Genomic DNA, 25,485 nt, shown 5'->3' with positions numbered 1-25,485 from the left:
CTGGGATACCCAGTTATTACACAGAACATTTCTCTTTCATGGAAACTGGCTTGCTGGGTGGAACCTCTGAAATCCTCTGCACCTCCAGTGAAGTGATGAAGTAGCAGCTGATGAAATAGAAGTTCTCAGTCTTACAGGAAACTTATCTCCTTTCCCTGAGAGAGACAGCTACACCTGCTTCTTACAGCCTGTGAAGACAGAAACAGAGGGCTGACCTGTGTTGTAAATGAAGCTATGAAAGAAAGTCTTAACTCTCAAAGGCTATCCACTGCATTTATTCTGTAGTGTGGTCATATTCAGGCAACTCACTTATTACTGACAGTTGGGGGAGGTGATGTGTCTTTAGGAAATAATCATTTCTGATCCTTGCAGCATCCTGTCTTTGAACACATGCCATTTCAGAAGGAGTTCTCGATCTTATATTCATACTACATACAGAACAATGGAGGAGCCTTTAAAAAGATATGGTTTATGAGACATTCCCTTTTAGGCCGTGAGAAATATTGGAATCCTAACCCCCTAGTGGAAAGCACTGACTGTAGTATCTCTGAGTAACGTTTCCATGTTTAAAGTTGATCGCAAGTAGCCTGTTGCTTGTAGTGTGTCAGCGAATCCATGAAAATTACAGAAGGGCGTGAAAAGAAAATAGCCTTTGTCTGAATATGCTGTGGCTGTGTAACTTCACTGAAGTTAACCCAGTTCCACCAGTGTGAACCAGGTGTAAGGTAATGGGGAGTCGGGCCCAATGGGGTATCACTTCCCTCTGTTGGTTTTAAAGTCAGGCCGGATATTCTGATCCTGCAGAGCTCACGGAGTCGTTTGATTTACATGGTTGAAAAGAGTTGGGACAGACCTCGTGTGGTAGGGGTGGAAGTCCTGATTGCGCAGTATGATACAGCCCCTTTTTACACCATTGGGTGGAGTCTGGCATGGCCCCACTGACGTGGGGCTGCCATGCTGTTACTGAATACCCCCATCATTGGGGGGCTCTTTGGCACAAGGGCTCTACACCAAGACCCTACAGGGGGAAGGAGGAGACATGCCACAGTTCTTTTGTGCTGGCATAACTGCTGATATAGGGCCATGTCACAGGGTAACTGGCCCACTGAAGGGGTCAGACACCCACCCTACCTGTAACAGGCTCCGCTAAGGAGAATGAGCCAGCCCAGACCCACCTGAGGATCGTTAATTGTCTGAGTGGCTGGCAGGCACTTAATTAGGTAAGGAGCAGCTGAGCCTAATAAAAGGCTTATGAGGGCTCAGTTAGGAGGCCCCAGAACGCGGAGAAAGGTCTGGAGGAGAGGGTCTTCTCAGGAGAGCTGTTTCAAGAGCTCACTAGAAAAGAGGATCTAGGAAAGGTGCTCATGGTCCCAAGAGAGCTACGAGGGGCAAAACCCTAGCAGGAGGCTCAGCCCCAGCAAAAGGACTTTACCAACAGAGGCAAGAGGGCCAGGTTGTTGGGGAACTATGCACTGCTCCAGGGAAGAGCTGCACAGCTGCAGAGTCCAGGGAAGGAACCATTCCTGAGGGCAGGAGGCCTGGCTCCAGAAGAGGGTCCTTGGTTGCGAAGGTCTTACACGTGAAAACCCTGGAGGGAGTAGAAAGGAGGACTCAGTTGGGGGTTGGCTGACTAAGAATACCTGAACCCTCCAGCTAGGATGCTGGATTGAAGGCTTGTTTGCATACCATGTTTGGCTGTTGATTACATAAGCAAGACCCTGAAGGGACATTGTTCACTATCGACAAACCTCGTTGAAGTTACTGATAGTCCATAAGAGGAAACTGAGGCAGAGACACAACTGAGGTTCCACACCAGGCTGCAATATGGTCCTCCAGTGGTGAGTGCCTGTCATTAACAGGTTATTGCAAGCTGGCACAATTTAGAGCAGTGGCTCTCAACTTTTCCAGACTACTGTACCCCTTTCAGGAGTCTGATTTGTCTTGCATACCCCAAGTTTCTCCTCACTACTTGCCTACAAAATCAGACAAAAATACAAAAGTGTCACAGCACACTTATTGCTGAAAAATTGATGACTTTCTCATTTTTACCATATACTTATAAAATAAATCAATCAGAATATAAATATCGTACTTACATTTCAGTGTACAGAGCAGTATATAGAGCAGTATAAACAAGTCATTGCATGAAATTTTAGTTTGTGCTGAGTTCACTAGTGCTTTTATTTAGTCTGTTGTAAAACTAGGCAAATATCGAGATGTATCCCCTGGAAGACCTCTGCGCATCCCCAGGAGTACACGTACCCCTGGTTGAGAACCACTGATTTAGAGCACCCACCAGGTTGTTCTGAGTTGCACCAGAGGCAAAGCAAGCTTCTAAAAAGAGTTAGGGAGGCTCAAATATGAAGATTGGAGAATGGTATATTCCAATAGACACTGATACTCAGAGTCAGGACACACCAAATGGAAGCTGGAAAGAAAGAGCCCAGAATATGTGAACTGTAAGATAAAAAACCTGGCACTTGCACTAACTTAATGACAGCACCTGGTGCACAAGATCCCAGAAGTGATTTAAAAATAGATGTGAAAAGAGGTCACAAACTCCACAAGGACAAGAAAAAGAAATTAATGATGCGTCTTTCTTAAGCTGGCTGTGCTGGGAGGAGCTCTGCATACTTAATGCATAACACAGCATGGGCTGGGCTGAGGAAAGGAAGAGCACGGCCGTACACGGGACAGAGGCGATAAGCTCTGGTGCTCTGGATTTTCTTCAAACCATTCATTATTGACATTGGCATTGTCCACCTAACTCTTCAAACCACAATTCAAAACCCAAACAGGCTTTGAAAAAGCAGCTTAGGAATTTGAATATTTAAAGGGAGATGGTTCAGCAAAGAAGGAATTGTCTCTTTTGGCAGTGAAGGGCATAAAACTAGCAGTGGCAATTTTTGGGCTATGCACAACATCAGGGGAACACAGGGGCAGGTGGTGGGCCACTGGTGCTGTATCAACAACTGGCCTGGGGCCTTTTAGGCCATACTTACACTACACTAAATAAGACAGGTTTCAGATGCGCCAATCTTCAGGATAGGCATGCAGCCTGCAGAGAGCACTGGGCAGATTTCTAAAGGCATAAGGTGTATAACTAAATATGTAAAATATGCACATACAGGCTTAATTTTCTCTCACAATTATTAGGATTGTGTGCACAAATCATGTAATTTTGCACATCTGAGTTCTTACAAATGTACCTCCCAGAAGTGCATCACTTGCACATGTCATTACTCCATTTGCAAACCCAACAAGGGTAAATACACATTTTGCCAGTACATTGCATACCTAATATCTTTGCAGATCTGTCTATCAGAGTACTAACGCTGCATGTCTGTTTGGATTAACACGGTGCATTGCATTATAAATCTAATGAACTAAGACTGTGTCTGTGATCTTGTCTCCCTCTAGTGGGTAACAGCAACAACTGTAATAGCCTGCCGTTTACAATTTAAACAATAATAAATCCTGCTTAGCTGTCTGCTCCACTGGTTTTCAACCTGTGGTCTGTGGACCCTGGGGGTCTGCAGACTGTCTAAGATTTCCAAAGGGGTCCACGCTTCCATTCTAATTTTTTAGGGGTTCACAAATGAAAAAAGGTTGAAAACCACTGGTCTACTCCATTAGCCCAAGTGGTAGGGGCTTGTGCGTGTGGCATTGAATTTTCCAGGATCAGTACTCAGTAATAGCCATGGTATCTTCATACACACAGCCATGGTTTGTTCTGCTTGTCTCTGTGGTCTGCACCTCTCTATTGAAGATTATTGCAGCCATGGGTCAAACTGAGCAGGGCTGCCCTTTGATCTCCCCTGATCATACAGAACAGGTCCTCCACGTGCCCAGCAGGCACCACTGACCTTCCCAGTGCTGTACGTACCTGTAGGTCAGTGAAGGAGTCAAGTTCCACATGAAAAATCCATCAGCCTTAATTCCATTCAAATGCCACCATGACAAAAGGGTTCTAGTCAGTGTAAATGGGAGTAGAGGAACGTGAAAGAGAAATGGATTCCCTTTTCTATTCCGTGACCTGGGGTGCAGCCATGTTCAGGCCAGCCATAGCTTCAGCCCCTGCACTTGCCTGTCTAAAGGGTACAGAGTACAGACTCTCTGCCAATCTTGTGAAAATGCTGACAAATGTCACCTGGAGCTAGTACTGGCCCCAGGGGCTTCACTAGTTACAGCAGGCACTTTGCAAGTCCAATGAGAAACGCTACCTCCTTATTTCTGGCAGCTATTTTTAGTAGCTTTTTGTTGGGTTTGGAGAAGAAAAATCAGCACATTATTTGGTCAGAGCCAATTTGTGGCCTTTTCCTCTATCTAAGGTGGAGGGTCTTTTGTCAAATAGCATCTGAATTTGAATATTGAACGGAAACAAAAGAACCCCATGAGTTCATCTTCTAAACTGTATGAAAATATGCTGAAGTTGACACGTGTCAAAAAAAAAAAGTTACATGAAGTGAGCTGTAGCTCACGAAAGCTTATGCTCAAATAAATTGGTTAGTCTCTAAGGTGCCACAAGTCCTCCTTTTCATTCTGCTTATATTTCACAGACTGAGGGCAGGAGAGATTGTAACAGTAGGGTGGAGGGTTTCAGAAGGAAAGCGACTCTTCTCCATATCCGCTGTGTTTGATTTGAGAGGAAAGGAAATGAGGCCAGAGCTGAGGCATACTCAGCGATGGGATAATAAAGCCCTTTCAGATTCACTCCAGTGTGTGTGAAAACCATCTGTTGGCTGTAACCCAAGCTGGAGCTGCCTCTTTTGTGTGAGGCTGGCTGACTTGTAAATCGTGTGTCTCTGCCAATGCTCCCAACCTGAGAATTCAATTGGAAAGATTATTGCTGAATCAAAGGCAGTTGGAGAGAAACAGATGAATTTCTTCAAAGGACTGACAGGAAAGTCCGCTGCTGAGTGCCCTGTGTACTGTGAAGCCGCAAACGGCAGGGGGCAAACTCTCAGGAACAGCGAGCCTGAGTTTGAAAGAGCCGAGCAATGAGTGAATTGTCACACTTGAGCTGTTCTGCAGCTGCTGTCAGTTTCAGAAGGAGGAAATGAGGGAGCTTTCAGAAATCCTCTGCTTCAGTCCTGCAGGTTTGAGCCACACTGCAAGTTCCAAAGAGAAACTTGTACTGAACCAGGAAACGGATGCATCTCAAAGTCTGCCGCGGTACCTGAGTTTGGAACCCAGAATAGATCGCCCAGGCCAACCCCCTGCCAGGGGCAGGTCTTCTGCTAAACTGTGTCCATGCGTACTTCACAAGCCTGAGTTTGACCGCTCCAAGTGATGATTCTCCCCTGAGAGCAGCGGGACAGTGCATCCCTTGCTAAGTTTGGTATCTGTTGCACGTCTTCCCAAGAGCTGTCATTTGATCTGAACTATGGCAAAGGAAAGAATTTGTTCTCACTTGATCCACTTAACTTTCTGCCAGAAGAGCCCAGTGGTTTCCTTGCAGATGCCAGTGCAGCTTCCCAAGCTGCTATATAAGCACTAGAGCACATACAATACATCAAACTGACTTTGAAGGTCCTTATTTTAGCTGATCTAGCTCAATCCTTTCTGCAGATGTTTCTTCTCAGGCTTGCTAACTTTCTAGACAGCTTTATTTTCCTCTCCTCTCCCCAGGCAGAAGCTGTGGCTTTGCTTGAGGGTGCGAAGTACTTTTCTAGGCAGGAACTATTGTTTTGGCCCAGGATTATTATGGGGAAGGGATTATGGGGACAGAAGGGCTCTTGTGAATTTCCCACCAACTAGCCTGACTCTGCGAACACCAAGCATGGTGCCTCACTACTGTGGGTAGCTACGCTGGCTTCCGTGGGATGTGCCACCGGCAGCTCACGCACGCTGGGGCCTCGTGGACACCCACGTAGTTACTCTGTTTGCCATTCCCCACCTCCAGTGGCAGTTGCCTTTTGACAAGGCAAGAGGGGGCGGCTGAGACCCAGGTGCAGCACCATCCGCATAGGCTAGGGCTGCGTGAAGCTGAAGCAGTCCCAGATTGCATGGAGTGGGTGGGGACAGTGGCCAGGGGAGACCACAGCAGGAATAGGCAGCGACTGGGGACCCTGGGTGGATTCCAGCTGCGGGAGAGAAGGCAGCATGCAGGACACAGTGGCTGGGCGAACCTGGAAGAACATCCAGTGGTGGGAACAATAGCTAAAGCAAGAGAGGCAGGGATGCTGATCTTCCCCCCGACCCCAACCCATGTGTCTCATCCAGAGAGGGGAGATCTCTGCACTGTAGGTATTACAGCCACAGGGCTGCTCACAGGGGCACCCTCAGCAATTTTTTCACATGGGGTGCCCAACGCATGGTGCCTCAAGGGATTCCGGCTCTAAGTTTCTCCAACAAAACTCCCGCTCAGTGCAAGCAAACAAAATGGAATCACCCACGGAGCCCCATCACTCAGCCCTAGGCAAACCCATCTCATGTCCGCCTCCCACGGGCACCCTGCTGCCCCTTTCCTGCCCGGCTCCCCCATGCAGGCACTCACTGCAGCTCCCTGCATTTGTAGCAAGGCTTGAAGCTGTCACTAAGTAAGCTCTGGGGGCAGAGCAGAGGGGATATGGGCTGCTGGAAGTGGGGTTGGGCCAGGCAGGCCCCTGGCGGGGAGAGCTGGTGCAGGAGCTGGTTCCCTGGTAGTGGTAAGGAGAAGCAGCACGGGCCACCCTACTGTCCTCTCAGGTTTGGCCCTCCAGCCCTCCGTCATGACAGGATGACAGGGCCAAATGTGACTGAGTGGAATTGTGACCTGGTGCATGGGGTCACAGTGCCCCATAGCTTTGGACCCATGGCCCCCCCCATCATGACCTGAGTGGTGCTGCGACTCCCACGCACCGGGTCACAATGCTACTTACTCCGTTTTGGCCCTCCCACCCCCGCCAGCCACTCACTACTCCCAGTAGTAAGCACTGTGTCTGTGCAGGACTGGACCCAAAGGTCCCTTTTCCAGGGCTCCAGCTCACATTCAGTACATCTGTTCTGTTCCTCTGCTCCCAGCAGCGCTAACTTGGGAGAGTGCCTCTGCAGAGCAGACAGACCCCATCCTCCAGCAGAGCAGGGAGAAGAAAGCCAGGAAGAGAAGTGGGAGTATAGCATTGATTGGAAGCAGACTGCAGCCAGTAGTTACACCTTCCCCCAGAGGATAGCATGCTTCACCGGGGAGGTGCCTCTCTCAGCTGAGGAATCAGTGAAGCAGACTTCAACAGCTGAATCCCAAATAAAGCAAAAGCATCAGCATTGTCTGCAATTAGTGCTAGATCATGTCATGTGAGGCTTGTCTGGAAATGCCACCTGGAACTATTGCACAACCAGGAGACACATGGTGAAAACTCTTAATTCAAGGAGACTGAGGGGGAAATTGACGCCTGTGCAGAGGGTTTCCCCCAAGCTTAATGCAGATCTGTGGGCATTTTGCGCTGGGCTGAATTTTGAAAGTGCTCAGGGCTGGATTTTCAGGTGCTTAGCACCTAGCAGCTCCCACTGTGACGCTTCTAGCCAGATTTTCCACAGCACCAGCATGCTGAGCTTTTTCGAAAATCTGGCCCTTGTGTGAGTGGGCAATATGCCCTCAGTTGCTTGTGTGCGGCTCGGGCTGGGCTATCACGCCGCTCTCTCTGATTTCTTCGGGCAGGTTTGCTACTCATAAGGGGAAATAAATATGCACAGTGAGCTGAGGCTGGGCTTGTGGATAGCTAATAAGAGTAATTGCGGCTGACTAAATAGTATATACGTGAGTCTAACGTCTCTTCCCCACCATCCCGCAGCCAAGCAGAGCCCCTCGCCAGCCCGTGTTAGTGTAAGTTAACTACCATTTTGCAAAGTTGATTTGTACTGATTTGAGACTGAGTGTTAGTGAACATTTGACCCTTATTACAGATTTGTTTTAAGGACCTAATTTTAAGAAGCTGTGAAGTGTGTCACTAAGCAGGCGTGTTTCCCCCCTGTGGGGATGTGACTACAGAGGACTCATAATGACACTTAGCATCCATGTGTAGCAGCTTCTGTGGGGAAGATGGGTCAAAAGCAGGCCAATCATATGTATAAACAGACTAGGAACCTGTGGGACACAATTCAAGCCTTGTCTACAAGGACTGTTTAGGCAGTTGTGTAGCTGCACTGGCACAAGCCCCTAGTGTAAACGCAGCGCACCAGCGCAAACTGTGATTTGCACCCGTGCAGCTTACACTGGTGTGCCCCACATCTACACTGTAGGTTTGCACCCATGTAGCTACACCAATGGCTAAAACCCGAAAGCAAACAAGGCCATAGGTGCCTTGCAAATGGCATATCACACGCTTGCATCCCTAACAGCTCCATTTTTTATTTTTTTATTTTTTTTGGCTGCAGTGCTGTATGTTCCTTTCTCACCCCGCTCCCCCTTTGAAGGTACACTCTGTAAATCCCGCATATTCATCCTGGGATGCAGGATTAGTCTTCATGATCATTTCATACCCTTTGCTGAATGAAAACTACTCTGGGAACGTGCTGGATGCTGCCAGGCTGCAAAAGCATTTGATACAGAATGCAAAATGTACTACTCCCACCCTTAGATGGGGTTCCTGGGGGTCAGGAAAGATGCATATTCCGGGGGGAGGGGAGGCATCTCAGTTTGGCATCTCTCACCTGAACTCAATCACTTTGAAACCCCCCATGCCCCAAAGTACTATTGTCCTTGTTTTGTTTTTTGAAAAGGAGGAAGGAGGAACCACTACCAGGCAATAAATTACAGGCCACCCCAGATATTGCTCACCTTTAATCCTGCAGGGAAGGGGTGATGGGAAGCACCTGAACCAGGGACAGGAGAGTTGATATTTTTTTAATCCTAGGTGATTAATTTATAGCTAAAGAAATATTGTAATCACAGCTAACTACTCCAGCACTACTGGATGGGGGAAGGGGACTTTAAATGCATCACATGTAACTAGACTGCATGGAAATCAATGAGTTCTGAAAGGAAGAGGTCTGTGGAATATAGCTATTCATTTCAAGCATACATTAAATCAGACTGTTAAATCAGCAGGTTGCTTTCAAGTACTGAAATAATGATTTGCCTAAATCAATTTATTTTGCAGCTTGAATTTCAGTGGAATCCATCTGGCATCTGCCGGGCAGTTTAGTGACTTCCTGGGGAGCATGGGTCCTGCACAATTTGTTGGTCGTCAGACCTTGGCCACCACCTCCATGGGTAAGGAACAGAAAGGCAGAGATCAGTTTAAAATGCATACTGTATGTATCACTCCCACAAGCCACCCACTAACCTGCCCAGCACCTCTCTTCCCATGCCCCTGTTCTCAGTTTGATAAAATGTGCTTGGCTGTTAGATTTTCTTGATTTGTGTCATCCCATTCTAGTTAATGCTATGTAAGCGGCAGCATTACCTGTCCCTCCGACACACTTCAAATACAAAAGGCAAGGTCAAGCCAAAATGGGCATCCTCTAAATGCATCTTGGGCGTCTTCACATTTCTCTGATGCGCTGAAGCACACAAACACTCGAAGGATTTTCTTGTGGTGCATCACAACTGCATTTTCCAAAGAGGCCTCTAATTCTGGGGAGATTAGAGACTAGATGGCACTAGCCTGAGTCTCCACATCTGGGGTTAGGAGACCATAAGAGATCATTTTTGGAAATGTGGGCTTGAATCGCCCCAGAGTTACACCCTCTAACGCTGTGATCGAGTAATGGAGGAGGGAAACAGGCACTTTAGGCCAGCATTTTTCTTGCAGTTGTTGACATGAGGATTTTTTGAAACAGTTTAACAATCAGACTTGTTATGTAAAAGCCTTCTTGCTATCTGATTCTCTTCAATCATTTCCGGTTTGTTATGTAGGAGATGTGGAAATTGGTTTACAGGAGCGAAATGGACAGCTAGAAGTGGATATCATTCAGGCACGAGGACTGACCCCCAAACCTGGCTCCAAAACCCTTCCAGGTAGCGTGTTTCAGTCTGTTTGAAGTGACTCAGAGCCCACTGCACCCCTTCCTCCTGGAGCACTTGAGGACAGGTAGAATATTGACTCTGCCTGGAACAGAGAATGCCTTGCCCAGCTGGGAGCACATACTGTTTGTGCTTGCTTGAAAATACAGTTGGATAGAAAATCCTTTGCTGAAAACACCTCTTTTGTAATCATATTTGAGAAGTTTTATCCTGCCATTTCTAACATGAACCATTATGATTCTACCTTTTTTGACCATACATTTTTCTTTCAGCTGCTTACATCAAGGCATATCTACTAGAAAATGGAGTGTGCATTGCAAAAAAGAAGACAAAAGTGGCTCGAAAATCATTAGACCCCCTGTACAACCAGGTGTTACTGTTTGCGGAGAGCCCACAAGGCAAAGTATTACAGGTAAGAGCACCTCTGAGAAGAAGTGAGATGTCTTCTCCTCTTTGCACTCAGCCTCCACCAAAGTATACGGAGTTTAAGGAATCAGAGTAATTAACAGTAATGGGAAATATTTATGAATCAATAACTTATTGTACCAAACGCACTCAATCTGGATTTGACAAACATAGAGGAAAAATGTTGTCCTCCTATTCAGATGGGTTCTTATTTGAAACCCTGTTGGGTTACACTGGCATGTGGTTCTACTGATAAAATGCCCATTTTTCTTCATTGCCAGGTACAAAGTAGCTAAAGAATCATGGAATGCAGCTTGTTTTCGTTGCTTATCTAGACTAAGAGTGATCTTCTAGATCCAGCTCCTGCTCAAATGTCTCCTCTGCATCTGCCTTTGTTCTTTGGCTGTGATACATATACTGCCCCATTATGGACACTTCCAACCTTTCTCCTTAGTTTTAGGGGGTAGAAAAGGTTTGGTACTGTTAATTCACATCCAAATCTATTACACACAAAAAATCCTGGCTGTTGATTGGCTGGCAACGTTGGAGTAATTAGTCTTAAAGTTTCTCCTGCTTATCTCTACTGAAGTGTGGAACATCGGTAGGGCCCTACCAAATTCACAGTCCACTTTGGTCAATTTCACCGTTATAGGATTTTAAAAATCATAAATTTCATTATTTCAGATATTTAAATCTGAAATGTCTTGGTGTTGTAACTGTAGGGGTCCTGTTCCAACTCTGAAGGCAGCAGCAGAGAAGTAGGGGTGGCATGGAATGGTATTATTGCCACCCTTACTTCTGTGCGGCGGCTGCTGGCGGGGTGCTGCCTTCGGAGCTGGGCACCTGGCCAGCAGCCACCGCTCTCCAGTCTCCCAGCTCTGAAGGCGGCATACAAGTAAGGGTGGCAATACTGCAACCCCTCTACAATAACTTTGCGACACCTCGCCCACCACCCTCTTTTGGGGCAGGACCCCAGTTTGAGAAATGCTGGTCTCCCCCGTGAAATCTGCATAGTCTAGGGTAAAAGTACACAAAAGGCCAGATTTCACAGTCTGTGACACATTTTTCACAGCTGTGAATTTGGTAGGGCCCTAAAAATTGGCTACCAATCACATCCCGCATGCAGATTAATTCATCCTGATTAGCTCCCTATCAGTCAGTAGCAGCTTCCTCTGAACTCATGTTGCAGCCAATTAGATTGCATGTGCAGCTATCTGCTTTTTAACTGGCTCATCCTAGGTCAGGTTTCTTCTGGACCTCTCATTTCATCTGCCTGTCCATTGTATTTATCACCCTGGTATCTAAGTGCCAAGCAAATTTATTTAGCACTACCCGTATCCAGTGATGAGCTGCCAAAATCTTAACAACGAGTTCCCTCCTCGCCCCACGAGGGGGTCGTTGACCACCCCACCCCCTAGGACCCCTGCCATCCACCCCTGTCCCCTGACTGCCCCCAGAACCGGGACAGGAGGGTCTCGTGGGCCACCGTAGTGGGTGCCCACCTCACTCCTAAAAGCCAGAGGCACCTGCCGGGGGGCGAGGTGGGGAGTCCCAGAGGTGCTTACCTGGGACAGCTCCCAGGAATCATCCGGCAGGTCCCTCTGGCTCCTAGGGGCGGGGAAGCATAGCTAGGGGGGAGCAGGGGGAGCAGCTGCTCCCCCACTGATCACCTCAAAAGTGGAGCCTTAGGCGCCAACTTCCTGGGTGCTCTGGGTCTGGAACACCCATGGGGAAAATTTGGTGGGTGCAGAGCACCCACCAGCAGCTCCCCACCCTGCACCCGGCCCCAGCTCACCTCCCCTCCCCTCCACCTCTGCCCCTGAACGCACCCCCCCCCTGCTTCTCCATGCCCCCCCCCCCCCGGCTTCCCGCGAATCAGCTGTTCGGTGGGAAGCCTGGGAGGGCTGAGAAGCAGACGGCAGCTTCACCCTCAGGCCGAGGGTGGCGGAGGTGAGCTGCGGTGGGGAGCGGATCCCCTGCGCACCCCCCCCAGCTATCTGCTGCGGTGCGGGCAGCCCTCCTCGCACCCCACCTTCCCCCCTGCCCCAGCTCACCTCCGCCTCCCTGGGCCTGAGCCTTGCTTCTCAGCCTGCTCCAGCTTCCTGCGCGAACAGCTGATTCATGGGAAGCCTGGGGGGGGGGGCAGAGAAGCAGGCGGCAGCTTCACATTCAGGCCGAGGGTGGCGGAGGTGAGCTGGGGCGAGGAGCGATTCCCCTGCGCCGCCCCCCCGCCCCGGGTTACCTGCTGTGGTGCAGGTGGCCCTCCTCGCGCCCCCCTGCCCGAGCTCACCTCCACCTCACTGGGCCTGAGCGAGAAGCCGCAGCCTGCTTCTCAGCCTACCCGAGCTTCCCGCGCGAACAGCTGATTCACGGGAAGCCTGGGGGGCAGAGAAGCAGAGCGGGGCGGCGCGTTCAGGGGAGGAGGCGGAGTGGAGGTGAGCTGGGGCCGGGGGTGGGGCGGGGAGCTGCTGGTGGGTGCTCTGCACCCACCAAATTTTCCCCTTGGGTGCTCCAGGGGATTTAGAAGCCCTTTTAGAACTGGTTGTCCGACGCGGAACAACCGGTTCGAAAAGGGCTTCTAAATTTAACAACTGGTTCTAGCAAACCGGTGCGAACCAGCTCCAGCTCACCACTGCCCGTATCCAAGGGAGGTGGTCTCTCTCTGCCTCCCCACAGTGCTAGGTTTCCCTGCTTCCTATTCTCTCTCTGCTCCTTTTCTCTTTCTCCCTTGTTTTCTCATTTTTTTGTTCTTCTTATGTCCCATCATCCCAGCCATCGAACTCCCATGGGTACAATGTGTGTTACTGGGAAAATGTGTTAGCAAAAACGTGGGGCTTGCAGTTTGCTAGGAATATGATTGGGTTTTGCTCAGCCTGTTTTCCTCTAATAAGGATGTCCACAGCTGGGACCCTGCTGCAGAGAACACTCGGCCTCCAAGGGCTCCGGAATTGCACCCTGAGCTTCCCCATCCAAATTGCTCCTCTGGCATGCAGCATCCTGATGGCTCAGGGATGCTGGTCAGACAGCCATTCAGGTAGCTAGATCCAAGCCCAGGAAGAGTTTTGTAAATCATAAGGAATTTTAACTCAATCCAGAAAGGAAAGGAAGCCAGTGGAGTATAAGAGAAATCTGTGGGATATGCTTCTATCAGCTTTTGTTCTTCGGAGATGCATTGTCACATGCTGTACAAGGTACAGCTGCTCTGTGGCTTTCATGTTTGCACCCAAGTAGAGTGAGCTTCAACAACTTACCCTGGATCACAGTGGCTAACTCCTCATCTGAGAAGAAAGGGTACCTTCTCCTGGCCAGTGTAAGGTGGGAGGGTGTCCATGTCACTGTCGCCATGAGAAGTGATGAGTCCAGCATAACCCAACACAGTGCAGGATCATGATTATCATAGTCTGCATGCCCTCAACCTCCTCTTGAAATTTTAGTGTTTTTAAAAAAACGACCAACCCACACCCACCAGATGCACATAAGAGATTCATGGCCATAGAGAACCAGCTGCTTCTGTGGAAAACATTGAGGAAGTATCCAACATTCTGTATGCTGATTTAAACTCCACCCATGTGTCTGACAAGATGGATGTTGGCCTTAGTCGGCAGTCACCTCTCCAGTCAGTAATTCTTGATGATCGATGGCTGTGCAGGACAGCCCATGGCACATGTCATTTAGACACCTTGTGCCCAGCTACAACCATAAGTGCTGACTGGGGCAGTGAAAACTATTTGCAAACAAAAAGTAACTAAACACAGGCAACAGAACGATGCCCTCTGAGATGTTTCACTTAGCTGGGGAATAGCCCAGGTAGCTGGCTCTTAGCAGGAGAGCAGTACTCAGGGAATGACATACGCTGAGCTAGCAGGGTGGGATCCTTGGACAGAACTCGGTGGTTCTGCTATTCCCAAGCCCACTCCACTTGAATTATGTAACTTAAAAAAAAGGCAGCTTAATGTCTCATTGTAGCTTATTCAAAGAGAATAAAAACAGGGGCTGAATTCTATGCTAATTTATACCCCAGCCAAACCACTGACTTCAGTGCCTAGCTCCCCTGAATTCTAGCTCTCTGAATAATCATTTGACTTAATTTGGCATGTATCTTCTCCCCTCCCCATTACTGATACCTTACAGGTGAGGCAGCAGCTCTGCCCTGAGAAAGCTGCACTATTCTGCTAATACAGAGACTATGGGAGGAAGCTGGAAGCTGCTAGGGATTAGCCAGATGGCACCATTCATCTTCAGTTATCATCATCATCACGCTCATCCTCTCCTCTGCAGAACCGAGGCCTCACTCTGAGGTGACAGATCACCTCTGTCTTGAACCAAATGGGACCATTTTGATTGTGTACAAGCTTCCAGTTTGTTTGTTTGTTTTTCACTGCGATGGCCCTTGCTGCACCTGTTGTACCATCCATTGCATCGTAAGTGTGATTCTGCTTTCACCGCCACCTGTGTCCTTGTCAGCCCTTTTTTCATTAGGTCTCCCTTGTAGTCTTGGAGACTTTCTTCCCCCTGTCTGTTCTCCTTTCTCTCCATGTAACTCCAAGCATGCATCTTGTATTGCAGAGCTAGTTTGCTAATCCGTAGCTTTTGGCCTGTTCTCCGGGTGAGTAACCATGGGTCATCACCATATGTTATGTTTCACAAGGCCTGGATGCAAAAGCAAATATGGAGCTTGCTCTTGATGCTGCTACTTAGTCCTCTGACAGCTAATGTCTAACCATGGTTTCCAGTTCAGTGGACCCATTTCTGCCATCTCTCTCAGCAGGCCTCTTCTGTGACATTCAGTCTATTCAATTTCCGCTCTAATGCTTGCACAAAAGATCACTTAAAATACTTATATATTGATATAAACAAGTATACTGCCCCCTGAATTACAATGTGATGAAACTTGCATGAACATCTGATCCACGTACAGGATGCTTGCACAGGAGAGACTTCTGAGGGAGCTTAAGTGCCTAGAATATTTGTATTTTTATAATTGTCACTTATTCCTTTATCTGTCACCCTTCGTTGCATTGTATAGTATCTTACTCCAGGAGTCATTCCACTGAATCCTGTCGGAGTTGTCCTGGTACTGCTCAATGTGAGTGTATCAGAATCTGGCCCTTATTTTAGCAGATCCAAACGCATCTAAAATCACTAGACTTTCCCCCCGATTCTTCCACTCCTAAAAAAGGCTTAAATGACTCAAACAGTTTGAAGGAGAAATGAGCATCTGGTCTCGTTCGTGTGTCAAGCTTCAGGCTAATGCAAAACTAAAAGAAAAATAGACTATATGGGGCCAGATTGTTCCTCTAGATCCACACTTGATTTGCAGACCTCCTGTCTCTTCTCACTGTTACTAAGGCGGGGAGTTAATTGAGCTCTGGCTGAAAGATTCAGCTCTAAGAATGAATTCAATATTTTTTAAAAATTCTTTTTTGCTGAGATTCTTGTTAATGGGATTGTGCCAATCAGCTGGCAGGATCAGGGCCTAACCAAACAAGGGTAGGTGACAGGAAGTACTGGTATCCCCATTTTACAGATGGGGAAATAAGGCACAGAGACTTGATGTCCCTGTCCAATGTTGCAGGGTTTGTTACAAATTCTGCAGAATATTTAAACCCGAGACAAAATACACACACACACTTGAGAGCGCTCACATTTTTTTTTTCTGGGGAGAAAACAAATCTTACAATATTAAGCTTTGCAAAACCATATTAAACCATAAACTTGGGGCCTAATAGACGCAGTCGGTGATTTTGTAGCACAAGCCCAACACTTTTTCTAAAGTCTCTTATTTTATTTTGAATGGGGTGTGGCAAGGTGTGCAGATTTAGGACTGTATTTTCCATGATGTAAAAAGTGGATGTCTGATCCGTAGCCCATAAAAGTCCAGGGGAGTCTTTGGATTTACTTGAGTGGGCTTTGGATCTGGCTCAGTGTGAATATCTTTATCTTTTTCAAAAACTAAAGTATGAATCTCCTGGTGCTCTTTACTTGAGAACTAACTGTGGTCCCACCTCTCATTTCCAAGGTGATAGTCTGGGGGAACTATGGACGCATGGAGCGCAAACACTTCATGGGAGTTGCCAGGGTTCTCTTGGAAGAACTGGATTTGACAACTTTAGCAATTGGCTGGTACAAGCTTTTCCCTACCTCCTCGATGGTAGATCCCACTACAGGTCCACTTCTGCGCCAGTCTTCACAGCTTTCCTTGGAGAGCACAGTGGGACCCTGCTGTGACAGGTCTTAATGAGCAAGGAAGGGGGGAACTGCTTCTGTTTTTTAAACATGCTGTCAAGGTTTTGTTTGCTGGAACTCTGACCTCAAGTGCATTGCATGTTCAATCAGTTCTTGAGGAGCTGGAAGAGTGACCTTAGACAGAAGATAAGGGGGAGGGCCGTATGCCCTCTCCATCCAAGTAGCAGGTGCCATGGGGCATGAGTCCTAGTTGTGAAATTATACATACACCTCTTGTTTCACTTCTCTGGCTGTCATTCATGCACCCCTGTTTCAGATCAGTATTAACCCTAAAAAATTGCAGCAATGTTTTTTTGAGCAGGGGAAGATATTTTTCTTAATTTTGTTTTAGAAATTCATAAAATACAGGTTTTGTGGGGTTTTATGGTTTTGTTTTGGTTTTTGGGTTTTTTTTGGTGATGCCTGAAAGATTGAAAAGCAAACATCTGATCTGAAAAGAGCAGGAATTGACTGTTTAACTGGATTTTTGTTTTTTATAAGATCTATCTCCTTAAAAATCATAAAAAAAAGAAAAGAAAAAGAACTGTGCGTTTAGAAAAAATTCCACATCCAAGAATCACGTTAGCTATAAAACGATTGTTGCCATGGTTTTAAACTGTGCCAAATTACCAGCAAGTGTCTTTAATACAGTACTTGGCGAACACTGCTGCTGAAGCACGTTCGATGGGAATACAAGTGGAGTACGCTTTCGTTAGACTGGACAGTTCTAATGGAGGAGGCGAACTAACAAATTAGCTGCAATTTTGGTCACTGGAAATGTGAGTCAAACATCAGACTTGCAGTTTGAGATGTGATTTACTAGCACATTGTCAGATACGATGTTTCACAATTTACAAACCCCCTTAGTTTTTGCTGCTCATTCCTCCATCATGGTGGTTTCTAGCTTCTGCATTCTGTTCCTTCTTTCTGGGTACATATCTTGTGAAGTGCCACCTTCCTCTGCTAACATGCTGTACTGTGGACTGACCTGAAATAATACCGTTTTACTCTACTACAGGAAAGGAGATTTCCTTTCTTGACAGGGTGTAGCAAAGAGAAACCTCCGTTTGCCACCCAAGAAGGAGTGCTAATGAGCACATGCCCCTCCTCACTTTAAAAAAAGAGTTGTGTTGCTTAATGCAATCCCATTAACACACAGGCATTGTCAAGTGAACCGAAAGAGAAGGATGCCTTCCCCAGAGTACAGGCACAGGAGAGCGGTTGGGGAAATCTACCAGACATAGTAGTCACAGCATGTATATTTTGTTGATTTAAGAACAGCAAAAAGGCACATCAGGTGTTAATTGTAGAGCAAATCGTGTAGGTTAATGCAGTAAAGAGAAGTACTGTACTGTACATTCGATCAACTGCTAAGCAGAGAGCCGCTTTCTCAAACAGTACCATGTGCTAGATTAGTCGGGGTATTTCTCTAGATCATTCAGGTGATTCAAAATCTTATGCTTGGAGACACCCATTCCCCAAAACTGTGGAGCATTTTTAGGAGTCTGGAGTATCTCAAAGAGTTCGTGGCAGTTAAGCTTTTTCTACTAGGGGTTTTTCTCATAATTTTTAATGAAGACTTGACCGCTGTCTCAAAGTGGTTTCTATTCTAGGTGCAAGGGAGTATTTTGTTCTGTGATTTAAGAACCTGAGGTCCCATGTAATGTTTAGGAGCCAATGGATTCTTGACCTGTCACTGCAATGCACTGACAGCTTCTCCATGCAGACCACAAATAAGTAAGAATAAAGCATCGAGTTGTATAAGATGGAGAACGTAGCTGCTTATTGTTATATCTTATCCGAGGGACTTAAAATTATTCTGAAATAATTACAGAATAGTAGCAAAAATAATGGACCCAACAATATGCTTTGTAAACATTGATGTAATGTTTGGGGGAGGGAGAGTACATAAACCTGAGAATTTTAAGAGTCTTAAAGTGGCAAAAGCTCCAACATTTCAGTCTGATCTCTTAATTTCTTTCGACAAATATGTCTCTAGCCTCAGTCTAAATTATTTTTTCTAACTGTATTAGGCAATTTCTATATACTAGCTAAAGAAAGTTTGTTGCATGCTGATCAAACTATGTTGTGGCTCTATTTTTAAAAAAAGCACATTTACCGTAATTCAAGTCAACACCTTTTCCTCTTGGTATGTAATAAGTACTAGGCAATATTGTACAATATGTGTATGAACTAGATTAGATTAGGTAGATTTAGTGGTTTGTAGCACTGGATCTTTTAATAACTATGTCTTTAAAAGGACTATGGAAAAATATAAATACATTCCAAACCTGATAACTGAATGACAGGGGTTTTATCTTCAGTTACTTTGAAAATTTTATATGGGTATTTTGTTTGGATACTATTTACCTGTATAACAAGTTAGTAACATTTTATCTGTGTCCAGTAAGAGGTATGCAATGTTTTTCCCAAATCTTTTTAATTGGGAGTGGGAGGAATTAAATATGCCAGAAAGCATCTCAAGAAATCTCCTTTTGGGATTAGCAGTTGGAAAGCTCGATTCCTCCATGAATAGCAAATTCCACATTTTGGGGTCCCACTTCCTCCAAAAGCTCTCCAAGCTCAAATGTGATTAGTTTAGTTAAATATAGGACTATTCAACTCTATAGACTGTCTTGTTTGTGTTTTTAATCACATTAAAAGATCACTGTCAGGTTAAAACTTCTATTTTTAAAAATATATATTTTCTTTTCTCTGTTATTTTATTAACACCAGAAATTATTACAATTGAAAACTATGTTAACTATCTATTTTATGCTGTTTTGCTTATCTTCTGCATTTCTCACAACTTGGATAGTGATAATGGACTAGTCAGTTTCATTGTTTCTTGTGCGCGAGGGAAATGCTACAGTGTCTGGGTTTCATACACTCAAGGATTGTATTTACAGCAAATACAAAATGTTTTTCACTGGGATTAAAACAAAACAAATCACAGAAACCCTTCTAATGGTTCACAATCAAAGAGCTTAAGGCCAGGGGAACCATTATGATCATCTACTTTTCTAGCAAAACCTCCTGCATGCCTCAAGTGGGATAATTTCACCCAGTACTTCCTGCACTGAGCTCAATAACATAGTTATAGAGAGAATCTTGTAGCTAGCTATCCTGTCTTGATATAAGGACTCCAAGTGATGGAGAGTTCAACAGGGTCTTATGCTTGGAAAAGCTGATTTTTGCAAAACCAAACTTTTTGCTCAGATTTAACCTGACAGTGTCTAAGATAATGTGATATGGTAGCTCTAACTTCTGCTCTGGTCACTTTGCGTTTGTTAAAGTAGCAGTTGACTACAGCATTTAGCAGTTGACTAGAGCGGCTAGCATCTGAAACCTGAACAAAGGTCGACTTGTAAAAGACAAAACAGTTGTTTTGTGTCTTAAATCTAGGTGTTAATTATGTTTTGTTTTTAAGCAAAGGAACTTATAATGTTTTTGATCTGTTTCAGAATAGCAGCTGTGTTAGTCTGTATTCGCAAAAAGGAAAGGAGTACCTGTGGGACCTTAGAGACTAACAAATTTATTTGAGCATAAGCTTTCACGAAAGCTTATTCTCAAATAAATTTGTTAGTCTCTAAGGTGCCACAAGTACTCCTTTTCTGTTTTTGATCTGTGAGTAAAGATAAGGGGTGGATATGGGGACAGATTGTTGTGTGCTCAGCACAGGGCTAATTCTCCATTTCTTGCCTACCTAAAGCTACCCTTAGCGTTCATGGGAGGTTCAGTTGCAAAAGGAACAGGGGATCAATCCCTAGATGTTACCTTGTTTGCTATCTATCCTTTTGCTTTAAGGAAGTGATGATGGTTACATCACTAAGGGCAAAATGACCTTTTCCCAATGGGAATGCCATGAACAAGGAGAGCAGAATATTAGAACCGAGACCTATTGTACAGATTTCCCCTGTTTGTAGTGTGAACACACTGAAGTTGTGACTATGTGATCACTCCTGACTTCTTCAGGCAAAAGTGTGATTTTTCAAATCTCCTGGCGTTGCTTTCTCCTTGCCCTAATCCAGCTGGCATGATATAGAGACAAAACAAGGTGCTGATCATGTAGTTGAATCCATCGATTCAGATTCTAGCACCTCCATTGATCCAAACATAAGGGTTTGTCTGTGTGGATCCAGTTGCAGGATCAGGGCTAAGCAAATTTTGGGCCGCCCAACCTATGCATCCCAACTTCTTGGCAAAGGATTTTTGAAGGAAAATCACAGAGAATCACAGATTGTTTGAGTGACTATATATATATATTTAATGTTCTTAATTACTGGATCCTTTATCAAGGTACTGTTTAAAAATTGTAAAAATTTCTGGAGTCAGAATGTCACAAGTTCGTATAAAGGAACTATTTATAATGTTGAAGCAATTAGCAGAATCTCGACCTAAGCATGTTTGGTAATGTGTGGACAGCAAGACAACTTTTTATGAAATTCATTTGAAGTTAGTTTATTATACACTGTTATTAATATTTTAAAACAGGAGAAATATTTTTCTTTAATGATTTTTAACCAACATAATTTAGCATTTTCAAAAATGTTTTATGCTCTTTGTATGAAGTTTACTCATTCTTTTGATTCATATGTTCCATGTTATATTTTATCAACTTAAAAAAAAACCACACATGTAAATAATTACCAGGAAAGAGTCCTATAGAACATTCTGTAAACTGATCATTAAATTGTTAGAAATATGTTACTGTTCATAAAGTCTCAGCTGCTATCCAAGCCTTTGTTGAAGAAATTGATGTTGTATTTTCAAGATGAAAACTACTTAGCTAGTTTTGTCATAACCCTGTATTCTGTATAAAAATATTTTATAAAGAGAGTCTAAATAGGCTAACGAGCAATAATATATTCCATTTAATGTGCACAGATTGTGACTTGCAGGATGTAGTACATATTGGTGATAACAGTAGATAATTGTCTTCATTATTAATTACATCACTTCTGAAAAGATCCATATTACTTTAGAATATATAGTTAATAAAAATGAAGATTGGCCTATTGCCATGTGAGAAACGTTCATTACAATATAGACAGACTCTGGGAAAACAAATTTGCTCATTGACAAAAGATCTTCTTTGATGAAGAATGAAACACAGCTGTAGGTGACTTCATACTACAGTTTTTAAAACACTTTGAGTATAAACTTTATGAATATTTCAGTCTCCCTAATTTTCTTGGAATATTTGGAATTTGTAACTTGATGAGACTGTTTTTTCCACTGCCACTGCAGCCCCCACCATTGCACAGAGCTTTCCATGCTGGGGTTATGCCAACTCTGCTCTCTAGCTGCCTGTTTCATTTAGAATATCACAGGCAAACTAAAGGGAGATTTTTCTGAGTAGTGTATTGAGCTGTTTGTTGAAGGCGCTGAGGGGAGGGGGTAGAAGGGTGTTGTCCCTTTCATTTATGGTATTTGTCCATTTAAAAATTCCACCCAAGATGTAGAGAGAAGGGTTGATTTAATGACTTTCCAAGCTGTCAGGAACAGGATCTACTAGATTTTAAGAATGTTTTAACTTTAAATTCAAGATATAATGCATCCAATAAAATTTAGACCTCAAAAGAGAATCTAAGATCAATCCACATAGATTTCGCAGGCCATTGGGTACTTCATGAAGAAATCCCTACGTTGATTTAAAAATTGCCAAGCTGCTGCCAAGGTAGACTGCAGAATCTGACAGAATAATACTGGGACCTCTAACCACTAGTGGAACATTAACTAGCTATTGTTTGGGCAGTGTCTGGAAGATGTAAAGAGCTTTGTAAATGCAAAGTACCATGGTTATATTGTTCAAAAGATACATACATTATAGCAGCTATACTTAAAAAGATGAAGGGCCAAATTCAGACATAGGGTAAGCATGTAAAGTGGAGTTGTATCCACGTGCACCAGGGCTGAATTTGGGCCAGACACGAAAGGGGTTTATTGAAAGAGTCTATATTTACACACAAAGTATACTGCATGCTAACTGGGAAAATAACATCCAGGAGAGAATTCCTTGTAGCTTTAGTTTCATTTAATGCAGGATAGCTGCTGAAAACAAGGGGGAGGCAGAGAGGAGACAACACTCTACAGAGCACCAGCAAATACAGTTTGGGACCTAACTGTTCTTCCCTTTGTGACTTACCATATCTAGAAATGCAGCCAAAGCTAGAATATTTTAACAGTTGGACTTTGCATTTACGTAGTATGCTGTGCACAATGTGTGGCTGTGAAATGGGTTCACCAATGAAGGGCTTATCTGTTGTAGGCCAGGTCCTGGGACCTTGTATAGGATTCAAGGGGCAGCCCAGTGCTGGGGACGAAGTCCACCCACCATGCAGTGAGCAGCAGCCTATCAAAGGGACCAATCCTGCAGTCTTTACTCAGGCGAGATCCCCACTGTAGCCAAGCTCTGTTGGCTCAGTAAAGGCTGCAGCACAGGACTCTAGGGGCCATATCTGTAAAGGCATTTAGGCACCTGAAGAGTGAGATAGACACCTAATGTCTAACTCCCATCAGTGCTTAATAGGATCATTTTAGGCACCTAAAAACTTTTAAAATTTGGCCTGAGCTGGTTACGTTTCTGATGTACCAAAACCCAGTTTCCTGTTTCACTGAATCGTTCTAAAACCAAATGTTGTTTTGAAATATTTAGAGGATGGAAACAGAGTGAATTGTACCGGGGGGGGGGAATCCAGGCCAGAGAACATGAAAAGATCGCTGCTGTTAGCTAGCTCCTAACCCACCATGAAACCAGTGACCATTTCTAATGCCCCAAGGGCAGAACTACAGGGGAGAAATAACCAGCAAGCTAGTTAAAATGTGTAGCCCTGGCCTCCTCCCTGCGGGAACTGCTGTTACCCCAAAGCAGGCTGAGAATGCAAGGCTGCAGGACACCTTCATCCTTGGGATCAAAGCTGGAGGCAGCTTCTTGCAAAACAGTTTCAAATTTAAAAAGCATAGGGGAATGCACTGCCCCATGGGTGAATGAACCAGAGCCAACTGCAGCGCCCCCACAGTAGGTCTGTATGCAGATCAATGGCAGGATCTTCCCCAGTACCTGCCATTGGGGTCAGTATTAATGGGAGACAGGAGCATCTAGCAAATATAGCACTGATTCCATAGGCTCAAATGCCATGCAAATGAGAAGGGGTTAAAGTAGATTGAAACCTGGGGGGGGCGTGCTCTCTCACTCTGTTTTTTGTTGTGCTCCCCCACCCGCACTTTCCCTGTGGGAAATTTGCTTTTGGGCTCAGATGCTCACCCCAAAATCCCCAGATCTAGTAACAAAACCTTATTCCAAATGGGCAGGAAGAGTAGGGGCTGACCATGGTTCCAGCTAGGGCCCACTGGCCGGAAGTACACCTTTCCCTGGGGACTAGCTCTGCAGCCAGAGCCTGCCAGCCTGGGGTATGAGACCAGAACAGTGACACAAGGCACACCTTCCCCCCTAGGGCTGACCTCACTGCCAGCATCCTTGCAGTGGGCCTGATCTACTCTGGGACATCACACCCCTGGTTTTTCAGTACCTGTGCAGCTGTTCCAAGCAGGGCTGGGTGATTCAGGGGTGGAGACAGCAGTGGCAGCCTACTGTGGAGTTTACCCTGTTGGGAGTACTAGTGCAGCTGCTTAATGTTCTGCGCAGAAAAACCAAGTGCAACATTCCCTAGTGTGTGTATATGCTCGCTCATGGATCGATCCTGCTGCAGCCGCTATGCAAATGGCCCCACTGACTCGTCAAGTAAGGATTATCTATGGGAATAAGTGCTGCAAGATCTGACCCTTAATCTAGGATTAAGGATTCAATGATTGCTGGGGATAATTAAATGTCTCAGAAGTATCCAACATTCTCTGTTCATAACCAGCAAGGAGCCCCAGGGTTCCATTGCCTCACTCCTATTGGCTTTCAGTGGCCTCTACTTGCAATTTGTGTCTTTGCAACTCTCCTCTCTGTATTTTTCCTAAATGTAATGGACATGAGTCAGTTAAATCTTAGCCATGATGTCACTGCAGGGGAGGAGAGAGTACACTGATCACTTGTATACAGCTAGAAGGCTGACATCCCATTTCTCTGTGACTCAGAGAGGGTCCCTTTTCCAATGTTCCCACATTTCATTGTTTGCAAGGTATATGGACTCCCTTGGCTGGAAGCCTTTGCAGCAGACTGTACTGTCCATACTAATGCTGTAGTACGTGAAGTGAGGTGTAGCTCTTGGTGCAAAGTGTTCAGCACATCTCATTGGATAGTCAGTTCTAGTGAAGGGAGGATGCTCCTGTACTTTTTTTCTGTCTGTAGGTTTTATTCAGACAATATGTGACAATTGAGTGATTTACAATTCAGTGTTAAGCTAAGGACAAATGTTGATAATGGTGACAATAAAAAAAAATTTTTTTTTTGCATCTGCGGTTTTTAAGTGCATCAGTTCGGTTCCCAGACATGTTGCTACAAGAGATTTCCCACGCTAAAGCCCCGAATCACCTTTTCCTTGTCCCATTAAATCCTCACTGCCTAAATGGTTACTGGACGGCATGGACTGACTCAGATTCATCATAGGTGATAAGCTTGGAAGAATTCTGATGACCCACCAGTCTCACCCCTTGCTTCAAGCACAAATTGCCCTATACATTCCTTCCATCTAATCAGGCCTTGAACACCTATAGTGACTGGAGCATAATTAACACAAATAGCTTGTTGCTTGACTTCACTTAAATATCTGAACCCAAAGCCCTCTTTTCAGGCTGTTCTCTTACTAAAAGCTACTGTGACCAATAGTTTACATTTAGAAACAAAGGATCAATTAAAGATTAAGACCCTCTTGCCCAGTGGGTTGAGAGCAGAAATGCCAAGAGATGAACATGCCCATACAAGAGCTACCTCCAGAAGAAAATAGAGTTTAAGGCCAGAA

At 45.1% G+C, this 25,485-nt stretch overlaps 1 protein-coding gene across 3 annotated transcripts in view; it reads left to right on the top strand.

The window, feature by feature from the left end:
- RIMS4 (regulating synaptic membrane exocytosis 4) overlaps positions 1–24,979 on the top strand; it is an 89,904-nt gene extending 64,925 nt beyond the window's left edge. Inside the window, exons 3-6 of one of the 3 annotated variants that reach the window (XM_073309641.1) lie at positions 9,081–9,193; positions 9,839–9,940; positions 10,219–10,358; positions 16,371–24,979. In XM_073309641.1, coding sequence (XP_073165742.1) covers positions 9,081–9,193; positions 9,839–9,940; positions 10,219–10,358; positions 16,371–16,589 — 574 coding nt within the window. In that variant the 3' untranslated portion in view covers positions 16,590–24,979. Of the gene's footprint in view, positions 1–9,080; positions 9,194–9,838; positions 9,941–10,218; positions 10,359–14,482; positions 14,556–16,370 lie in introns of those variants that run through there. The other 2 variants (XM_073309643.1, XM_073309642.1) reach the window with 2 other exon arrangements.
- The last annotated feature ends 506 nt before the right edge of the window (positions 24,980–25,485 follow it).

The sequence above is a fragment of the Lepidochelys kempii genome, chromosome 13 (genome assembly GCF_965140265.1).
Source record: "Lepidochelys kempii isolate rLepKem1 chromosome 13, rLepKem1.hap2, whole genome shotgun sequence".
Taxonomy (NCBI): Eukaryota; Metazoa; Chordata; order Testudines; family Cheloniidae; genus Lepidochelys; species Lepidochelys kempii.
Note: the sequence above shows the minus strand (reverse complement) of the source record. Positions and strands in the feature narration are given on the sequence as shown.